We start from the raw sequence: 23,060 nt of genomic DNA on the forward strand, positions 1-23,060 counted from the left end.
GTGCTGGTGCACCTAAATAAAAAAAGTTAGGCGCACCAGTGCAACCAAGGGAAAAAGTTAGTCTGGAGCCCTGCATTAATGACATGCTGCTACTAGGTATTTCAGGACATGCTACTCCTACTGTATTTCTGGGGCGGCGTTTATTAAGCAATGTTCATTTTTGGTTCGGCGTTTAATCGAGAGCAGTGTTTAATTGCAGAAACACAGTACATTAAACTGTAATTTCATGTATATTGGGGGCCCTCTGGCAGCAACGGGGGCCCTAAGCAGCCGCTTAGTTCGCTTATGCCTTGGGCCGGCCCTGGAACTGAGCTATCATCGCAGCACGTCCAGTCTGAAATACCACTTAATGGCCAAGCACACAGCTGATGCGAATTCTCCGACCCCTCATCAAAGCCAGGCGATTGCAATGTTGCAATGTTGTTTTCAATAAATAAATAAAAAATTTGAACTAAGCAATCCGATCCACTTTTCCATGTTGATAAAAGCATCAAAATGAGGAAAAAATCTATGGACATTTAGAATAGATAAAAATGTGTGATTTATCGCGAGTTAACTATGACATTAATGCGATTAATCGCAATTAAATATTTGAATCGTTTGACAGCACTAATTTTAATGCATCAGATTAGTGCTTTATTTCCATTTTACTGCTTAGTTTGATACAAAAAGGGTGGTTTGCCCCTCTGCCCCCATGGTATCAGATGGATTTTTGAGTTTCAAAATCGAAGGAATCAAGGAAGTGTGGTTGTATCCCAGCATGTCTGATGCATTTACACCAAACTTAATATTTACACCAAACTTAGTCTGTGTACTCAGAACCCTGTTCTGAGGATGTCTAATATGTGGTTTGAGTCATTTCTCCTGCTTGGCCCCCTTATTGCGGCTTGCAGCTATATAATGTTTAGAATCCTTTCAAACTCAAGCCAAGTTTGCAAAACGTTGCCCTGCCTTGAACTTGCACGTGTAAGACTTTCTGAAGTGTGTATTGTTGCGCAATTCAACATCTCCGATTTAATTTTTCTGTTTGTTTCAGGCCAAAGAGCTGTTCTTAAGAGCCGTTGAAGAGGAACAGAATGGAGCTCTCTATGAAGGTATGAATGAAACGTCATCCCCAAGTCACTTTAGGGTACAGGAATTTTATGGTATTCAAGTTTACACCAGAGTGTGAATTATACAATGACAATCGGGGGGGGTCAACTTCTTCTCCAGGACGTAAAGTAATTTCTAAAACTGGTTGTTCACATCCTTGATTGTGATTGGCTATATCGCATTCCATGCCGTTGTAAAATCCAGCATAACCTCACAGGTTGTCCTCATAACATTCTTTAACATTACATATTACTGCGCATCGAATATTTCAAATTGAAAAAGACGGCAAAGAAGTCCGTCTGGCTGTTGCGTGGCAACGATTTATGTAGGAACTATACTTTGTAGGAGCGGCACTCCGCTTCGCGTCGTGCCTAACAACTCCCCTTACCTGTTCTAAAATCAGCGTAAACCACGGCCTCTTGGGGCTTATTGCTTAATTTACAATTACAGGTAAAAACGATATGTCAATGTATCAACCCCCCGACCTGTTGTTTTTACCGCTTTTGGGGGGGTCCAAGTCTTAATTAGGGGGTCAAACCCCCCCGTAATTCGAACCCTGTTTCACACCTCTTTGAACAAGGACGAGGACCATAATACAGTGTGTGGTATTTTTCCTTTGTTTTTAGCGATCAAGTACTATCGCAGGGCGATGCAGATTGTCCCGGATATTGAGTTTAAAATAAACTATGACTCGGGCCGTGCTGGTGGAAATTAGTAAGTAATCTTTTCTGTAAAAAAATTGGAAGCTTGCTATTTCTTCCTGAGGTCCAGGACATCCCATTCAAAAACCTTGGGCATTGATATGGAGTTGGTCCACATTTTCTGGCTATAACAGCTTCCTGTCTTCAGGAAAGGCTGTCCACAAGATTTTGAAGTGTGTATGTGGGATCATATGTTTATATGTAAGAGCATTAGGGAGGTTTGAGCACTGATGATTATACCTAGCTTGTAGTTAGCATTAGATTTTCCCCCATGAAAAAAGTGAGGTCCATGAAGACATTTTTTTCGTGGGAAAAACTAGCCTGCAGAGATCCCTGACCTGAACGCCATCAAACACTTTTAGGATCAATTCTAATGCCATCTGCAAGCCAGGTCTAATCACTCACATCTGTGCCCAACTTGCTAATAGTCCTGTGGCTGAAGGAAGCAAATCCCACATCTATATTCCAACATCTATTGGGAAGCTTTCCCAGAAAGTGAAGGCAGTTATAGAAACAGTGGGGGGAAATTTACGCAAAATTTAAAGATTTCCACATCTGTAATTGAATTCCTGATTTCCATTCATAAGCACATCAAAGAAAATCAGACAGGTTGTTTTTTGTTTTCAGTTTTTTTTTTCAAAATGGAACAGGTTGTGTACCCCGTTTTTGTAAATGGTAGTATTTTGGTTTTCTCATTTCAAAGCAAATCTATTGGCCGCAAAGTACACAAACCCAGCTCCTATTAAAGCCCATGATTTCGGAATCAGGGTTAACAATATACACTGGGGCGATGTCTAGATTAGCCATTAAGTGTATATGTACAAAGCAGGGTATGGTACTGAAACTTAAAAGTGCTGTGAGTAACATTTCATTTCGTAGTAGCATTAACATTAGCATTACTAATTTTGGGAAATATGGTAAAGTCAGTGAGAAACTATCCCTATAAGACATCAATTGTGGTTGGCATTAAAATGTCCTTTCAATTAAAACCTTGTAAGCCTGCAAACGCGGTCTATTATTGTGTTCCAGCTTGAAGGAAAATGAAAGCAATGGTGAAATTAAGGATCTGATGGCCTATTTCCAGCAGCAACTCAACCTTGTAGATGACTGTCCAAAGATATGTGTACCTGAAGTGGAGATGACACAGATGCACATTTCAGGTAGAGATCATGAAGCAATACTGAAGCATAAGCCATTCTCCACTTTCTGTGTTTTTACTGGGAAGCTACTAACACGAGTTATGTATTTCATTGCCCTGCCTAAAAATAGTTTAATCATGGTGTTGGATGTAAATATTGCCTTGTTCACAAAGTTTCCCCCTGTGGATTTGCATCTGTCCACAGCACTGCCTCCAGAGGTGTTGATGTATGTCTTCCGCTGGGTGGTCTCCAGTGACCTGGACATACGAGCCCTGGAGCAGCTCTCCCTTGTATGTCGTGGTTTCTACATCCGTGCCAGGTCAGACCGGGGCTGGTACAGAGCAATGCATACAATTCCTTGCAGAAACACTCGGAATTCCACACTCTTTGGTAGAATGGTCTCAGAATGCAGACACTTAAAATCTGGTATCAAAATGTAAATCCCTTAAAACAACATGTTTTTTTTTTAATTATTAAATAGATCTTCTTGCCTCAACTCCCCCATACACTTTATTCCCCACTTTACTATTCCACCCCAGAGACCCAGAGATCTGGCGCCTGGCATGTCTAAGGGTCTGGGGCAACAGTTGCACCAAGATGGCCCCGTTCAGCTCCTGGAGGGAGATGTTCTTGGAGAAGCCACGGGTGTGCTTTGATGGTAAACAAACTTTTGAACATGTAGTAATGAATCTCATTTTATTTCAAACTAATTTAGACACTATTTTCAGTTAGTACTCTCAAATGTTCTAGTTTGTGGCTGTGCTATTGTAATTCTTGCAGGTGTGTACATCAGTAAAACAGCCTACATTCGTCAGGGGGAGGAGTCCTTGGATGGGTTTTACCGGGCGTGGCACCAGGTGGATTTCTACAGGTAGACCTCTCACATAGGACGCTAACCTACCTTGAGCTGCAGCCGTGGGACAGAATACTAACTATTCGTTCTTGAATCTTTGAGTTTATCCTAACCAGCAGGTTCTGTCAAAACCAGGCCACACATTGAACACACCACAATATTTCAATTGCCCATTCTGATTAGTTTATGAAGTGTGTTTTATTTTGTTCAATTTAAGTTTATTGAATATGATGTTTATGAACACGATATACAGGTAAAATGAAAAGCTTTTTGCCGCTGAGCTACCTACAATAGTGCAGTTTTTAAATGGTCAAATAGATAGTATGGACAATAATAACAACTAGAGAGGGTACAATTTCTGGGGAAATTGTAGGGTGTGCTTACTTGCGTTGGTTGCAGGGGACCGTATATAAATTACATTTTACAACTGATATTTCTGTATATTTTATATGAAAAAATGCATAGCCTACTTATTGCAAAGATTACATATATTTAAAAACATTATTTTTTTCTGCTCATTTACAACTCAAAATACTAAGAGTGAAGAGTAGAAAGAAATTGTTGTCATCTCATTTCCCCTGCAAGAGGGAATGGTGATCAGCAACCTCATAGTTTAATCAAAACGAAAACATTCGGCAGACTGGTGTAAAAATTGACCTAATCTCTATGACTTAAAACTTAAACTTGTGATATTTTCAGGCATTTAGCCTACTCATATTCCATTCATTCATTAATAAAGAACCCCCTTTGAAGCTTATTTTAACAACGACGTTACCAGCAGTGACAGGATTTCCGTATACCCACTTACAAATGCGCGATGATACGTAACAACATCGTTTTGTGACAGAACGTTTTCGCTTTTATTCATACAGTCTCCCCGTCTGTATTGTGAATCAGTGAAAATTGGATATTTGGGGCTTTCGTTGCCGTGCCCTGGATCTGACGTGATGTCACTTAAAGTTACTAAGCAAGGTTGTTTGGCTCCAGCTCCCTTAAAAAAAGACGTTGTTTGGCTGTCATTCTTTGCGCGGTCTTTCATTTCTCCCAACTACGTACAGTTTGAACTACGTTTTAAAATAACGAGATATGAAACGTAAACAGACCCAAATAACACTACTTCAGTGTTTTCAAAAGTATGTCGGGTCGGGTGATACTGCAGCTCCCACAGTCTGAGATCATGGTGACCCGATCGTTAACGTTACCACAGAAAACCAGCCAGAAAATTATACCACAACGTTACTGTTACCTTGTAGGCTAAGTGTCAGTAACTTAATATGATATTGTATGTCTGTGCGTGTGCCTGAGTACAGCAGTAAACAGAATACAATGTTTATATTTCCTTGTTTCAGATGATGAGCGAGATGGTGAGAACTCCTGGCCAGCATTGTGGACTAAAAGTCAGGCTAGAGTTTAAAAACAGGCATCCTTGGTTACATTTAGTCATTTAGCAGACGCTCTTATCCAGAGCGACTTACAGTAAGTACAGGGACATGGTTAGAGTGGAGGGACCGAGAGTTAGGAACAGTAAATATCAGCACACATGCTGACATACAAATGTAGTTTGTATATGGAAACGTCACAGTGCTTAGTGTATGGTGTCAGGGGTGATTCTACGATCAGACCTTTAGGGGTGCTCAGCACATGAATACAGTGCCTTGCAAAAGTGCTAAACGCCCTTTCTAATATAAATCCCTAATCTCACTGGATAACAATACACTTATGTATTATTATGCAAAATATTGAATGAATTAAAAAACTAAGGATGTCCCTTTTTTCATGACGTACCAGCATCAAATGATAAAAAACATGTATTATTATTTTTAGGGGTGCTGAGATTAAATTTAAGGGTGCTTGAGCACCCCTAAAAGGATCTAAAATCGCCACTGTATGGGGTGTCGCAAACTGTATGGGGTGTCAAAAACATAGACTACACCACTGCAGCAGTAGCTATCTCAAATGGAATCGCGATTCAAATAGTATCATCTGCTAACTGAAAATATGCCCCCAATAACGCTTGACATTTATTTAGGGGAAAATCACTCATTCATAAAAGTCAGTGGTAGCGATCATTGTCAGTAAGAAGGCAAAATGCGATATAGCCATGCTGTGTGGAGAAGCTGCCCCGGTAAATTGTAGGCTACTACTACTATTAGACTGTCTTGGTAGCGATTGCGTTGGTTGAATTCGATTTAACGCTACTTCCGTTGTACGGTCTAGGCTGAAATTTTCATGAACAGATTGACAAAGTTTAGGCTGTGGCAATGGAGTTCAGGTTAGTAGTCACTAGTGAGATAGTTTCACCAATTGAAAGACTTTTGATTGAAGTAAGGTTTGTGCCGAACATGTGCCGCCATTTGACATCCTACGAACTGTAAACAGCTGTGGAGATGTTTTTTTTAGCTACTAGACTAGGCTACAGACAGTACAGCGTTGCAGTGAGCTACACTGGTTTGAAACCACAGGTACCACCATAATTTCACCAACACATCGTTTACTTGTAATCTAATGTCATAATAAATCCTACAACGAAAATGTATTTGTGAGGAATGTTTATTTTAACGATTGAAAACAGATGCATCATATAGACAACTTTACGCGCCAAAACTAGGGGGCTGCCATAACTCTACAAATATGCAATTCATTTCCGCCGGAAGTGGTTTTCACAGCGTCTGCCGGTGTAAACAGAGCGATTTGTCTATGCTAGTTTGGGATCACGGTTCTACTACTTCGACATACTTGTCATTTGACATTTACTACTGGATAAGTTATCCACAAGATAACTTGTGGATAACAGTGTCGCCATACTTTTAAGTACATTTAGAGTAGATTTATAGTTATAAAGCTTTTGCCAGTCCATCATTTTGGAGCTTTTAACATGGAGCAAAGGAAATGTCAGAAGATGACTTTTAGTCGGTGATTCATTAGAACATTTGTTGTCTAGCTCTTCAATCTTTCAGCAAAATGTAGGCTAATTATTTGGCTAAAGGATGCCACACGTATCAGACAGAAGTTGTTCAATAAATTCGTAACCCGACATTAAAACCATTTATGGTCGGTTGACTGATCACGTTGATCACCCAATCAAAGGAATAAACACACAGGAACATCATGAACATTCAAATGGTCTTGCCAGTTGTCCTTGCAAAACATGTAGCATAATGTTCTTTATTCATTGCCAGGACACGGTACAAGTAGGCAAGCCTAGGCATACGTAAAATTTAAAGCTAACGCTAATTCGTTTGGAATTTCTAGGCTATACTTGATGTTACATGTCGATGTTCAGCCTATTCAATTTAACAACTTCAGAAGGACAAGACAGGCAGTACACTGTTATCCTTATGTATGTGGCAATTGTCACTGCCTGAAGAGAAGTGCCAACGTATCTATTCTTCCTATGAACCCGGTTATGACTGCTTTAAACAAGCACCGGTTGGCTACACACCTCATGCTGGGCTTATATAGATGTGTGTATTGGCACTTTGAAAGGTTTGAATTATTATATCCACATATCAATGTATAATTATTAAATCCACTGCAACAATAGGACAAAGGAACACCAACAAAACGTGAATATCCTACAAACAATACTGTAGTATAGCCTAACAGTAACAGGCTAGAGGCGATTCTAGAGGCGATTCTAGAGGCGATTCTAGGTTTTAAAACTGGTCGTAGCACTCTATCCAACCACTCGTTCAGGTGCTTTCTCGAGTGTTTGCAACCAACTACCGCACACGTCGTTCCCGAACCACTTTTCTTCATGTTGTAAATGTTACATCCTCTTTGTCACTGCGATATCAGTGCTTTGTCGGCACAACGGATCTAGCTAGCAAAACAAACCCAGCCCGCCAGAGCGGAAGTGGATTGCATATAGGGGAGCAGTTCGGGAAGTAGAGCGGAAACGGCTCATGAACTTGTCTATACCGCTGTAGTATGTGTTGCCCGGGCAACAGAGGCTAATGCCATGATGCTAATGCTTCAGTGAAATATTAGACTACTGTTTCCAAAAGTAGATGTACTTCCTTAATAATATTACCTTATATTGTACATTACACATCACAATTGTGTGTCATATCACAATGTAAAATGAGCAAATCGTTATCACCCAGGCCTCTTTGCTTGTGGCGTTTCTGCAGCTGCCTTGCAGAAAAAAGTTAGCCTACAGTAGCCATCTCCCAGAAGTTAACGAGCTGCTAAACTAATAAGTGCGTTCGACATGGACTGCGGCTGCATTAAACGACCGGCGAGAGTAGCCGCTTGCAGTCGGGGAGGAGTTGAAAACGGCTCTGTGAAGTCGGACTTTCCAGCTTCTCGTGGTTTGCTGCGTTGATGTCAGTCATGGCCGATCAAGCGTTGTTTGCTTACTTTACTTTATTTATAATTTAACTTAGTCTTTCCATTAGTGAAGAGACTGACTAAAACCCTTTCTTCAACAAATTTTTAATTAAATTAAACTTTTTTGAGCGTTGGCGAAACTGAAGGTGTCTGAATATTCCAAAACACGCTTCAAAGTTGTCGTGTGTGAGTCTGGCCAATCATGAAATAGCTGTGTCGTCACTTGAACCTGTGCAGTTGCTCTTGAGAAAATGCGCTCGGCTACACAGCCGGCAGTTCTCGAATCGATCTCACGGTACTTTGATGGCAACGTCACAGTGACGTGTCCTCGGCGCCGTCTCAAGTCGGACAAAAAGTCTAACCAGAATGCACTTTTTCAAGTCAGCCGCCTGCAGCCGGCTGCGGCGCCGCATGAAGTCGGGTCATGTCAAACGCACCTAATGACTGTGGCTAGCAAGTTAGCCACCGTTAGCTTCACTTTTCGCCACAAAAACGTAATTTCTACTAAACCGTGCAACGGAACGTAATCCCAATACAAGCAACTCAATCGCTAACAAGACGAAACTTTTGACACCTAGGTTGTCTATATAGTCCAAATATTGACAAAGTTTTAGGGGTGGGAAAATAAATAAATACAAATAATAATATATATGTGAGATAACAATGGTTGTGCTCTGCCGAAGGCAAAGCACACCCAATAAAAGGTAAAAGATTAAATAATAAATTCATGATGTGCAGGAATCTGTTTCAGAAGGAAGGTGTGGGGGGGCAGGTAGTTACCTGTTCAGGAGGCTGATGGCCTGGAGATGGAAGCTGTCTTGCAGTCGATTAGTTTGGGAACTAATGCTGCGTTACCACTCCAGATGGTAGCACTGTGAACAGTTTGTGGTTGGGGTTGCCAATGATCTTCCTGGCCTTTGACAGGCACCGCCTGGTGTAGATGTCTTGTAGGGAGGGAAGTTCACCTCCTGTGATGCGCTGCTCTGACCATACCACCCTTTGAAGTGCAGTGTGGTTCAGCTCAGTTACCATACCAGGCTGTGATGCAACCAGTCATGACGCTTTCTATGGTGCAGCTGTAGAAGGACTTTAGGATGCAGGGACTCATGCCGAACTTCCTCAGTCGCCTGAGGTGGAAGAGACGCTGTTGGCCTTTTTCACCACGTGTGGTGTGTGTGTGTGGCCCATGTCAGGTCCTCTGCGATGTGAACACAGAGGAACTTGAAGCTGGTGACCCTCTCCACTGCCGCTCTGTCAATGGTGATGGGGCAGTGCTCCCCCCTCTGCTTCCTGAAGTCCACGATCAGCTCCTTGGTTTTGCTGACGTTTAGGGAAAGGTTGTTCTCCTGGCACCAGTGTGTCAGGGTGTTGACCTCCCCTCTGTAGGCTGTCTCGTTACTGGAGATCAGGTCTATCACCATCGTATCGTCAACAAACTTGATGACCATGTTCAGAACAGTACAAAATTAGGTGTGCAAACCGGATTGGAACTCGTTCCGAATTTGTGGAAAAAGGGTAAGAGGGATTGGGCCTGCACTCACAGGGAGCATGTTACAAACTGACTCAAACCATCAGATTTGGTGTAAGCCTTTTGTCTCTGGTATCATTAGTATGATCTTAACAACATGAATGATAATTGAAGTCTCTTGTTTTACCCAATTGCTGTTAAGTACCAAGTCAATAAAGTCAATTGCAAGTTCAAGTTCAAGACTAAATCAAACATTTATGGTAGATTTATAAGGTCCAGTTGTCTAATACACTCAAGTTGAGCATCTCAGAGGGCGGGACATTAAATACAGGAATGAAGGACAGTTTACATTTACATTTTACATTTAGTCATTTAGCAGACGCTCTTATCCAGAGCGACTTACAGTAAGTACAGGGACATTCCCCCCGAGGCAAGTAGGGTGAAGTGCCTTGCCCAAGGACGCAACGTCATTTGGCACGGTGAGGACTCGATCCGGCAACCTTCTGATTACAAGCCCGACTCCCTCACCGGTCAGCCATCTGTCCCCGTTAAATAGTATCACAATATGGCAAGTTTTACTCTCACAAGAAACGTTAGGGGGTGACATCCACATAGCCTCTTCATAATGAACAATAACCCATACTGTCAGACCAGTTAAATCTATTTGGATGATTCTGTTCTACTCTGCGTCAATTATGGGTTATACAGTAAATACAAAAATATTTGGACAGTGACACAATTTTCATTATTTTGGCTCTACATCACCACAAAGGATTTGAAATGAAAGTGCAGATTTTCTGCTTTAATTCAAGGGGTTGAACACAAATATTGTATGAAACGGTTAGGAATTGCAACAATTTTTATACACTTAAGCCCCTTATTTCAGGGGCTCAAAAGAGAAAGAAAAACATTTCAGCAATGTCTGCTTGAAGTCTGGAACCCATGGACATGACCAAATGCTGGGTTTCCTCCTTTGTGATGCTTTTCCAGGATGTTACTGCAGCTGTCTTCTATTGTTGTTTGTTCGTAGGTCCTTCTGCCTTAAGTTGTCTTCAGCAAGAGAAATGCATGCTCAGTCGGGTTGAGATCAGGTGATTGACAATTCCACTTCTTGGCCTTAATCTACTGGGTTTCTTTCGCAGTATGTTTTAGGTCATTGTCCATCTGTAAAGTGATGCACCGTCCAAAAAACTGCTAAATTTGACTGAATCTGTGCAGACAATATATCACTATACACTAGTGATATATAGTATTAATCCAGCTGCTTCTGTCTTCTGTCACATCAATGAACACTAGTAACCCAGTGCCATTGGAAGCCATGCATGGCCATGTCCTCACTGTGTTTTACAGATGACAATTTGCTTTGGATCTAAGCCTTCTCCATACTTTTTTCTTCCCATCATTCTGGTACAGGGAGATCTTGGTTTAGTCTGTCCAAATAATGCTGTTCTAGAACCGGGCTTTTTGGATGTTTTTTGGGCAAAATCTGGCCTTTCTATTCTTGAGATTTATGAATGGTTTGCACATGCTTGGCACCTTGCATCTCTGTATTTGCGCTTGTGAAGTCTTCTCTTTCTGGTAGATGTGAATAATCATATGCCTACCTCCTTGGAGAATGTCCTCCACTTGGCTGGATGTTGTGAAGGGGTTTTTCTTCTCAATGGAAAGGATCCTGTAATCATCTACCACTGTTGTCTTTCTTGGACGTCCAGGCCTTTTTTGTTGCTGAGCTCACCAGTGTGTTTTTCCCCCCTCAATATACCAAACTGTTGATTTGCCACTTTTGATGTTCCTGCTATGGCCTGTTTCACTTGCATTGAGAGCTCCTTCGACCGCATGTTGTGGGTTCACAGTAACAGCTTCCAAATGCAAATGCAACACCTGGAATAAACTTCAGACATGTCCATGAAACAGCTTTTGAGTCAATTGTCCAACTACTTTTGGTCCCTTGAAAAAAAAGGGGCTACATATTATAGAGCTGTACTTCCTAAATACTCCCTCCAATTTGGATGTGAATACCTTCAAATGGAAGCTGAGAGACTGCACTTTAAGCCCATATTCGTTATTTAACTGTAACTTGAATATGTATGTAAATAGCCAAAATAACTTGTCAGTGTCTGAATATTTATGGATCCAAACTGTGTGTCACAGGAAAAGTAGGGAACAGAGATATAAATAAGTGTGTTTCTGTGTGTTTTAGGTATCTGCGTTTTTTCCCAGATGGCCAGGTCATAATGCTGACCACACCTGAAGACCCCCTTGTTATTGTTCCTCGTCTGCGTAACAAGAACTGCAGGTGCTATACTTTTTGCTTAATATTGGAACTTTTCATGTTTCGGAAATCACTCGACAGAAACTAGTGCTGAAGTGTCAGCTTGCCCTGAGTCATGCACAGCTGATGTTCTGTCTGTTTGTCTTTCTGCAGAGGAGAATCTGTCCTGTTTGGTCACTTTCGTCTGTCACAGGACACAGACAATCAAACCAAAGTTTTTGTTGTTGTCTCCAAGAGAAAGGAAGAGGTGAGTAAAGAGGAGGTGTAGTTGTGGCATGGTGTATAAATCAGATAGGTAATGTTGTTTAAGATGAGTGATGTTTTTTGTTCTTTGATGTATTTTAGGGCCTTTCTGCTTTGTTGAGATTGATGGTGTAGAGTGATAGGAAATGTACCAAACCCGGGCCCCTGTAGTAAGTCCTCAGCCTACGTGGTACTTGCTCTTAACTGTTGAGCCACCAGTAAACCAGTAAAGCCCATGCTTTTTTTTTCTTAATCTTTTACAATACAACAATTATGATTAAGAAACACTGCTATGAAGCAAAAATAACCACATATTAACTTAATGAGTGTATTGTCAAACAACTCCAGTTGTCAATTTATAAGGAGGGCTGTGTGTACTTCAAATGTAATAGTAAGTAACCTGGGGTTGGTTTATTGATGAGACAATTGGTTGAGGAACAATAAGTGCCTATAAGTACAAGTACTTTGTAGAAGATCAAAAGTTGTACAACAAGAGAGCAAAACAACTTCATGTTTGGCCAATAACAATAGGCTGAATTGGATTTTAAACGCATGTCAGTCTCTTTAGCCTCTCTGATACACACCAATTGTTGAGATTTTATGAATAGACAGGGCAGAGTATTAGCTTTGGTCAGCTTTGGGACAAAGGTTAAGAAACGGTTGACATTTCAATGCAAAATTGCATGAAATTGCGCATGGTACTTCAGAATTATGTCATCTTGAACCCTATTAGGTTTGAAAAAACATCAGTCAAAATCCAATTAGATTTATTGACACAAAGATATTGAGGTAATGAGGACATTTTCATAAATACACCCCTTTCAGCCATTTTGTATTGCATTTCTTATTCCATTTCACCCTATATAAAGTCACATCTGTCCACACACAATCCCCCATCCATGCTGTTTCCCTCTCTCCCAGCGCAGGCCACGCCAAGGCAGAAATGCTGCGGCGGCCGCATGAAGTTTAGAAGTAGTCCATAAACATGCCTCCCACTAATGACACATTATTACCTCAACAGTCTTTTCAAACTTTCTGGAAGATTGGTAAAACCAGTCAACGCACACTTAACAATAGTCATGTGGGCAACTGGGCTAGGGCAGACCTTATGTTCAGCTCCTTGCAAGAATAGCCTGTTACAGTACAGTAGCCGACTCTCTGTTCCGATTAAACTACACAACATGCATAATCAGGGTGACCAACAAGATTATATGAACTATCAAACAATAACATTACAAACATCTAACTGAACGAATACAACAACTAAAATCCCTCGCACGGCTGTTGTAACCAAACTATTTTCCACAAGTCTTTGCCTATTTGACATGCCGCACTGCATGCTGGGTACCCAAGGGCGCTGACACTGATTATCTAGCTGTGCTCCGACTGTGTGATATGAGTATTAGGGGTAGGGGTGGGCGATATGGCCAAAATCTCCTATCACGGTATGGGTAATTTTATATCACGGCTACGGTATCACGGTATAGTAATTTATATAGTAAATATAGTCAAATTAATGGTACTATATAACCATACCGTACTTCATCATCACACTTGATTATTTATTACAAACAAAAACAACTGCCTCACATGAGACAACACTTGAGTTAAAAACAAGACTCAAAGTTACTAGTATGAGCGTTCCGATTGGCTGATGCGCAATCATGCCATCCGCGTGGTGACCTAGTACTCACAGCGCAATACGGATCCGTAATGACGAGGGGGGGGGGGGGGGGGGGGGGGGAGTTAAAAATAATTCCTTCGTTAAAGGGGCGATTGACTGTTTTTTGGGGGTATTTCACACTGTTCCTTAAAGTCTCTGAATAGGGTATGTAACATTGGTTGGGTTGAAAATGGCCCGGGTGCTGTTCTATGCCCCCTGATAGATCCTTTGAAATGTTCCTGGGAAAAAACACTAGCTTTTCTTCTTTTATGGTATGCTCATTAATATTTAGATCAGCTGCGCGCTGATTGGTTGGTTTTCAACGAGTGAAGCTGGGGAGCAAAAACGCAACACGGCCAACAGCAGCACTCACTGAAACACCGAAAGTGGAGACTTGAAATAAAGACGCGCAAATGAATCTATTGTGTCTACACAACATTGTTTTCAACAGATTGACTATATATTAGTGCTGTCAAACGATTAAAATATTTAATCGCGATTAATCGCATTAATGTCATAGTTAACTCGCGATTAATCACAATTAATCGCACATTTCTATTTCTATCTATTCTAAATGTCCCTTGATTTCTTTTTGTCCCATTCTTTTTTCAAATTTTAATGCTCTTATCAACATGGAAAAGTGGTTCGGATTGCTTCGTGCAAATATTTTTTGTTATTGAAAACAACATTGCAATCGCCTGGCTTTGACGAGGGGGCGGAGAATCATCTGTGTGCTTGGCCATCAAGTGGTATTTCAGACTGGACGTGCTGCAATGATAGCTCATTTTACAACGACAAAACACACAGATCACTTTGGTCTTGTCAATGGAACCATTTGGCAACTTTTTAAAAGTAAACTTTCCATTCAGAATCTTATTGGCATCCATTTCGGCGTCTCGCGCTCGCCATCCACTCAAAACGTAAAGTTAACCTACTACCAGAGAATGTCTCATATCCGTAAACGGGCTCTGCTACTACGCTTTAGCCGGATCGCAAGCCAAACAAGTGTGTGGCGTGCCTGTTGTTTTGTTTCTGGTCTAGCTAGATCCGGTGTGGTGTTGTAGTTTTTCTAACTTCGGTAGTTGTTGCAACAGCATGTGAAAAAAAACTACAAAGTTTGCTAGGCCAAAAAGAGCGTTAATCGCGCGATAAAAAAATTGACGCCGTTAATTTGGGTTTGCATTAACGCCGTTAATAACGCGTTAAACTGACAGCACTACTATATATCATTTGAAATGATAACATTACTTGTTTCCACTTCTGTTGTTGAAGCAAACTGGATTGACTTAGGTGGGTAGAACGTTAGGCTACTGCTTAGCAACCAAACCATATCGTGATTCAACTCGGCTTCAGTTAGCTAGCTCTAGATATCTTCCTGAAAAATAACCTGACAAAGATCTGGACAAACATGCATCGTGAACTGTAGTTTCACATAACACAGGTTATTTATTTGAATGAAATACAGTCAGGAACATGAAACAACGTTAGCCCCATTGCCAATAAACTAGGCTAAATTATCACACATTCTACCTATGCTCTTGCGTTAGCAAGCTAAACTAGTTTACATGCCTACAGTCTGGGTGTTACTAGCAATGCTAACGTATCCTGTATGTAGCACCTGCCTTTCTCCAGTTCTTTCAAATAGAATAGATCATCTACTGTAGACAGACGTTAGCAATAAGCCAAACTGCTATTCGTTTTCTGGCAATTTTTTCGGAAGCTTCCCTTCTAATGCCGACTACAGCTAGTCTAGCTAGAGTCATTTGATGTGTGTAGAAACGTATTTAGCATTCTACCTGGTATGCTATATACAGGACATGTTAGCATTGCTAATAACTGTTAGCACAACATCATACTGTCCTTATAGCTTGCGGTTGCATTGAGCATACGGTCAGAACAGCACCTCTTTCCAGGTTCAGCTTCCTAGCAAATCCTGCTTGAAATTGTCCAAGGTTGTCAAAACTGAAATGTTCAGAGCAAATGAATGATTGAGTGTCGAACTTCGCCGGGATCTTTTCATAGACCTCAGCAGCCATGCCTGTCATATGTTTGGCTCCTTGGGAAGACTGTGAGTGTTAGGCCGAATCCCAATACTCCCCCTTACCCCTTCCCCTTAGTTTTGCGCGTTCCCGTGAGAGCTAGTGGTGTCCCAATACTCTTTTGGAGCTAGGGGAAGGGCTAAGACTAAGGGGTATACACCCCTTAAAACCAAGTAAGATCGGGAGCTTACTTGAAACCTAGGGCTATGTGAAAAATGCGCGACCGGCAACAATGGAGACCAAATCATCCAGAGAGTCCGATAAATGTTATTTTATCGGCTTAATTAATTGATAAAAAAATTATGACAGTCTTGTTTTGTGTTATATACAGTCATAAACATATATATTGGCAACCATTTTCCTAATTGAAACGTTTCTAAAAATCGCTAGTTTGGTACGTTAATGTTACAGTTCTGAATTGCACAACAGTCCCGCATTTCTTTGACTAGCATGTCTACAGTTCTAAGTAAACTCCATTAGCAGCGAATTTCGTTTAATATCAGTGCATAACGCTACTTGCTTTGGAGATATCGATACGTGCTAGATGATGTACCTGTAACCAAGTGGCGTCCCATTTCCTAGGGCTATGTAGCCCTTGCCCCTTACTTCCGAGGGCCAAGTGGAAGGGGTAAGTTAAGGGGAAGGGGAAAGGGGTAAGGGGGAGTATTGGGATTCGGCCTTAGCCTTCCCTGTACAGCCTGGAACACAGCATTTACGACCGTGGTCCATTTTCAATATCCTTGTTATAATTCAAAACTTTCTTCTTTGTAATTCCTTTTAAGTAGCCTACACAGAGCAGCACGCAGCTAAACTAGTATCGGAGATAGGCACTACCTCGGGCTGGTCTGGATGTAAATTTTGGGGCGTGACAAAGATAAAGAATACAGCCAAAAAGGGCGATCCTACGTCACACCGGTGGCTTTGTTGAAAAGCTAGCGTTTTACAGCCAAATATTTTCTTTTTGAGATTTGTATAGGAAAGAGGTGTCAATGGACTTTGATCTTCACTGTATGTTCATTTTACCCACTGAACTGTCGTTATTCAACTATGACAAGGTAAAATCGGTTTTGCAATCAATCGCCCCTTTAATAATTTGTTACACAGAACTTTATTATATTAAATATTCATCCAAAATGATTCACACCTTCACAAAATCAACCACAAACAAATAATTTCTGCATATTCAAGTAGCAACGCTAGTGCTAAATAACTATTTAACTGGTCGGCTCCATGACGCCGGGTAAGTAGCTAGCTCCTGAGACTTCTCACCAAAAGAACGAACGGGAACCTTCGATTAAGACATGTTTGTAGGTACCTAGCGAAAAGTAGCCTGAATTTTCCTAGATCTTAAGCTAATGCTGAATGCTCGCTGATATAGCTGTCCGTCTTACTAGAACGGCGAATGTATGCATCGTTGCTATCGTGTGCTGACGTTGTGACTATGTATGTGAGAAAGACACGTAAGTGACAGAGAGACGGAGGGAGAGCAGGGTAGGGAAAAGCAGCTGAAAGAATTTGCTGCATGTTTAACCTAAATAGTGTTAAAAAAATGTTTACGAAACGCAATATGTGGCGGCCGGTGTTGATTCTGTGGCGCACCGCCACAAATTAGTCTGTGTGGGAAACACTTAAAAGTATACCGCGGTTGAAACGGTATAGCCAAATCTCTCCCGGTAGACACATTTCTACCTTTGCACGGTATATACCGTCATACCGCCCAGCCCTAATTAGGGGTCTGTGTTGCTATCAGCAAATGAAGCTTTTTCCTTCTACACTTGATACAGACTTCAGTTTTGACTGTGAACTGCAGTGGCAATACGTTAACTTGAATCCAAATGTGTTGGAAACCCATGCAAAGTCACTCAAAACACTGATTAGATTCCAAGCTCTGGCAATAGTATTTAGCTCTAAACTGGTCAGTATACACATCCAGTGGCGGGCCGTGCATTTCACGCCTAGGCCTTCAGTGACGTCGTACTTAGACCTACCTAAGTTAATACACCGCATAATAGCATTGAATATGACTGCTCGAGAATCCATACAGAATCACACTTACACATTACATCACCTTAAATAGGCTAGTGGAGCAACACTCAATTTCCGGAGCATTGAAAATCAATAAGCTTGCATTCACAATTAAGAGTAGGAAACTAAGATCACAGATACTGTCAAAACTCAAAAATAAAAGGAGATTTTAAGAGATGATTCAACAAAGTTTGTCAACTAAAGTCCACCAAAAGTACGTTATGTAAGCTTAAACAAGTTTGTCCAATAAACTGCGCATTGTCGCTGTTTCATATAAGTCACAAATGAGACGATAACGAAATAAACTATTCATTGAAAATCTAAGTAAACAGATTATTTGCATTTGTTTTTGAGAATATATAAAACAATTGATCATGTTGGCGCAGCTGTGACCTGTGAGTGAAGTCATTAAAAATTAAATGCTTGCCCTCAGGGCTAGAAATTGGCAACCGCCAAGCGCCAATGGCATGTAGATTTTTGGCCTGGCGACTAAATTGTGTCCGATGCTCTGCCATTTGGCGAGTGAAATTGCGGAGTACAGCTCCTGACTACTGCGCCCGTCATTGTTAAAAAAAAAGCCAGCAAAGCCAACACGAACAGTTGTGCGCGCATCTAGGTGGCAGAAAACCGGGAAGATAGTACGGTGGCCCTGAAGTGCAAAACAACCCCCCCCTAATATGAGTACATCCCCAAAATGAAAACACTCCCCCCGAATACGAGTCAACTCCCCCCCCCAAAAAACACGCTCCCCCAAATGGAAAACGACATTACATTAACTCAAAAACACATTACATTAATTCTGAATGGAAAGGGTAGGTACTACACTTCAGCGCTGATTGGATGCAGACTAGGCTAACTAACAAGAAATAAGAAATTGATCGACAGAAGTACAAAATGCAATAGCCTGACAGTTACATGCACCAGGACAGTTGTTTGGCTATCGAAGAATGTAGCAAATAGTAGGCTACTTATGTAAAAGTATTGCGTGTTAAATGTAAAAATTGATAGCTAAACAACTATGGTCCACGTTACTCTGTCATTGTGGCATTTCGTTCTTCTGTAGTGGACTATTCGTTTTTTCTTCTGAAAAGTCCTGCTTCCTTTAACTGCGTTTTTAGCGTGCGCATAGGCAACTTATTTTAATATTGTGAAACGTGAACAGCTTATCTAAGATTATTTCATAGGAATGACCCTGATTAAAATAAAGAGTAGTGTCATGACTCTGAATTGTTAACACAAATGTTTCCTCTTTCCTTCCAACCAAAACGATCAAGTTCATGATAATGACAGAGTTACGTGGATAAGGGTCTTGTATGTTTACACAGAATTCAGAGTTGGGGGTGGGCCTTTCTTTGCACCAGGGAATACTGATCACAGAATTATTCTTATACAGGATAACAGTTACATCTTCAATTTTTCCAACAGACGCCTACATGTCAAGTTCCGCGTAAGGCCTTCTAGCTGGCCTTGGTGTTGAAGACTCGAGATCTCATTGGCTATCGCAATTGACCGTCTCCGTTCACTTACAGCGCACGGGAGCCTGCTCTGTTGATTCTGAAGGCCTCAGGCATTTGTTATTTATGTCAGTGTATTTATGGAATTACATTAAGATGGCAGTCTCTTTATCCTCTCTGCTACACACCAACTGTTGAGATTGTATGAATAGAAAGGGCAGAGTATTAGCTTTGGTCAGTATTGGGACAAGAGTTAAGAAATGGTTGACATTTCAAGGTGAAATTGCATGAAATTGTGCATGGTATTTCAGAATGATGTCATCCTGTTTAACTAAACAGATAATACAAATTATGACAGGCCAAAAGATAATGGCTGGATTACAACCTACTAACTTATACTTAACAGGTCACCATCCCAGCCCAGTGAGCTATTCTCAGTGTTGAATATTGTCATGGTCAGTTACTGTATAAAAAAGTAAGCTGTTTCTCCTGGGGTAAGCGTTGTTATATTCGGCCAAAGTTGAAACTGCTTGTACATTTCCTATAAAAATGGGACTGGGTTGCTGCTGTAAAGAATAACTTACACATAGTTTTTTTTTAAGCTGTTTGGAGTGCCATAACTTGTCATGGAAGGGAATTTCAAATCATGCCTAGCATCAGTGGGGAAGTGTCCTGGCTTAGGTTACTGAAATTAATTTGTGCAACAGGCAAGGGATCCACCTGAACAATCAATTTACTTCATTAGAGATAACCATTAGTTATCTCTACCATGCGTAGACTACAAGTAGCTAGCTACTGTGGTGAACCTGGCTTGTTTTGCAGAGGTTTACACAGTCTCGCTAAACAGATGATTAGAGTGTGGGCTCAAATAAACACGCATGGCTATGTTTTACAACCGGAAGATTGATCGGAATACTAGAAACCGTTTTGTCAGAATAAAAAATAAATAAACTATGCCTCTGACTGGTTTTGAACCTACAACCCTTTGCTTACCAGCACAACATCTCAGCCAATTGAGCCATTCCCAGGCATGGAACATACAAAGTTCAGTAACTGTATAATAAAAAAAGCTTTTTCCAAAGTTTCTCCAATGGCAAGCATTGTCAGATTTGGCCCAAGTTCAAACAGCTGTAATTCAGGTATATTTTGACATATCACAGTGAAACTTTGCATGGCACTTTAGGGGCGTGTCACCTTAAAGCCTATTAGGTTTGAACCGTCCTTCAAAAATAAATTTGATTTAGTGACAGAAACATATTGAGGCAATGTGGACATTTACATAAATACACCCCTTTCAGCCATTTAGTATTTAATTTAATTGCCTTCAGTAGCGTTTTTAAATACTTCAATGATACATTTCTGTACAAAATGTCATGTATATTAGACCTTTGGTCAAGAGAAGAGGAATTTTGAAGGTTCTCCAAAATTATCACTGTGCAGGAAAATCATGGCGGACCTTAGGGGTTCTCGAGGCTTTTTTGTTCTCATGAAAAATGAGGCATGCATACCAAGTTTCAGAAGAATTGGAACAATGGGGTGGAAATGCCATTACTTAGAAAATTGGACTTTTGGGCGTGGCCTGTGGTGCCCCCCTATGGTCCGATGTGGCCCATATTTGGTGTGGGGGTACCCACTTGGATGTATCAATGTGCCAAATTAGACCATTTATGACCTGGGACTTTTTTAGATATTGGGGCGCAAGGACAAGAAAAATAATAAGAAGAAGAATACTAACAAAAACAATAGGTTACCTCCTACCGGAGGAACCCTAATGAAGTGATATCAGCTGTTTGGGATATTAAGTGATTGGCATTACAGAACCTTTCCCATCTCCATGTTTCCTTACTCGGAACAGAAGGTGGCGGGGGAGTTCCAGAAGAACCGGTTCTACAGGCGGAACCCAGCACCTGATGCAGAGCACAACTTCCACGTGGGTCTCCAACTGTCCTCCAGGGGGCACCAGCGCTTCGACAAGCTGGTTTGGATCCACCACTCCTGCCAAATCACCTACAAGTAATTATCCCCTTCAATTTAGGAAATGTATTAGTTTCACATGTGATGTTGTTGCTGAGTACAGAATTGTTTAATCGGCAATGATGCTGGGGTTCTCTATGCGTGTTATGCCTGTGTATAATAAAATAAAATAAATCTCTTTTTCAGACCAACCGGAGAGACAGTGGTCACATCTTTTGACCTGGACAAGATGTATACTCCTCTTTACTTTGCACGTGTGAAGAGCTACACAGCGCTTTCCGAGCGCCCACTGTAGGGCGGAGATATGCATCACTTACACAACACCTTTCCAAAAACAATGTCTGCTTGATACAGTTTTTGGTTTTCATGAATGCACTACTGCAACGGTATACAACTACTTCCCACAGACAGCATACGCTATGACACGTCATGTTTTAGGTTCTAGGCTCTCACTACAAGGAGGATCCTGCTTCTCTTCTCATACTGTAGAGACAACAATGCAAAGGGATGAACTAATTCAGCTATTTTCATTGATGAATGTTTTTCAGTTTAATCTAGCATTTTTGGTTTCTGATCTGAAATTAAAGAGGGCGATACAAAGGGGTGTCTTACAACAGCTGTTTTAAGAGTGGTTCTTAACGTGGTTTAAATACTTTACAAGTGCTTTGTGGCCTACGACTCCACATCAGAGTACACAACATCATGCAACTCACTCTGCCTGCTCTTCCCCATACATTTCTGGGATTTGATCATTTTAAATCACTTGATTTTATAAGCATGATGTAATCCATATTAATATTCTAGGAATTGAGGACTAGAGATAGAAAAAGGATTAAGATCAGAAATGTTTGATCTGCTATATAAAAAAAGGTTATATCGGATTACCAGAGGACAGTTTGGTGCTAGCTGGTATTACTTTATCGTAATGTAGGGTTTCCTTTTGTATTTGGAGTGTTTATATGCAATGTTAAAAGTTAAAAAAAAACTAAATGAGGATGCCCATAAAAAAAATCGTATGTTGTGCAATTCTAATTCATGACACATGCTTTGGCACTGCTCCCAACATGCTCTTCCGACATGTTTGACCTCATCCTGCTTTGTCATAACAGCCTTTTGTCCAATCATGTTGCAATGTTGATCCTCCATAGTGGTGCTATGTTGCTAACCAATGGAGTAAAGCATGGAGGTGGTCTGAGACTTGGTCATGTGACTGCTAGGCTGCATGAGTACTGGGAACAACAGTAAATGCAGGTGTAAAAATAAGATTTTTTTTTAACAGTTTGCAAAAGCTGTGAATGAGTAGTTATTGGGTGAACAACCTAAATGTTATACATTATTGTAGTCTATCAACAAAATGATATCTGCCTCTGAGACTCATAAGAATTCTCTATGATTACTCCTTACAATCAATCTTGTCATTCAATTAATTCAGTCTATTAATTCCATTCAGTTCATTTAGTCCCACTTTTAATCAGGCATGACGATCTAACAGTATTCCACTCTAAACTCTTTCTGAGCAGCCAGAGGAACGATGGCAGACAAATTCCTTGATAAGAAGATACACCACTAGAGACCATGGAGAAACATTGATGCTTTATTAATTCCACTTAGTGTCATGACAAATGCAAAATAAAAGAAAGCTGACATGATTCTGGTCTACAACAAAACAAAGTACAATCTGAGTATCTGCTCAGATAGGTGAGAATTTGTGTTTTCTACTCATGTTACAGCTAGTAAAATATGAAAGTCTGACAAACAGAAGCGATTCACTGTGAACAAGGGCAAACTTGATGACTGATGATGCT

General features: G+C 40.8%; 1 protein-coding gene across 3 annotated transcripts in view; it reads left to right on the forward strand.

Moving 5' to 3' along the window:
* fbxo9 (F-box protein 9) overlaps positions 1-21,869 on the forward strand; it is a 37,259-nt gene extending 15,390 nt beyond the window's left edge. Inside the window, exons 4-13 of one of the 3 annotated variants that reach the window (XM_047029649.1) lie at positions 1,037-1,094; positions 1,719-1,806; positions 2,823-2,953; positions 3,137-3,251; positions 3,472-3,590; positions 3,683-3,803; positions 11,786-11,881; positions 12,011-12,104; positions 21,137-21,294; positions 21,442-21,869. In XM_047029649.1, coding sequence (XP_046885605.1) covers positions 1,037-1,094; positions 1,719-1,806; positions 2,823-2,953; positions 3,137-3,251; positions 3,472-3,590; positions 3,683-3,803; positions 11,786-11,881; positions 12,011-12,104; positions 21,137-21,294; positions 21,442-21,550 — 1,089 coding nt within the window. In that variant the 3' untranslated portion in view covers positions 21,551-21,869. The remainder of the gene's footprint in view (positions 1-1,036; positions 1,095-1,718; positions 1,807-2,822; positions 2,954-3,136; positions 3,252-3,471; positions 3,591-3,682; positions 3,804-11,785; positions 11,882-12,010; positions 12,105-21,136; positions 21,295-21,441) is intronic. The other 2 variants (XM_047029650.1, XM_047029651.1) reach the window with 2 other exon arrangements.
* The last annotated feature ends 1,191 nt before the right edge of the window (positions 21,870-23,060 follow it).

The sequence above is a fragment of the Hypomesus transpacificus genome, chromosome 11 (genome assembly GCF_021917145.1).
Source record: "Hypomesus transpacificus isolate Combined female chromosome 11, fHypTra1, whole genome shotgun sequence".
NCBI classification, from domain to species: domain Eukaryota; kingdom Metazoa; phylum Chordata; class Actinopteri; order Osmeriformes; family Osmeridae; genus Hypomesus; species Hypomesus transpacificus.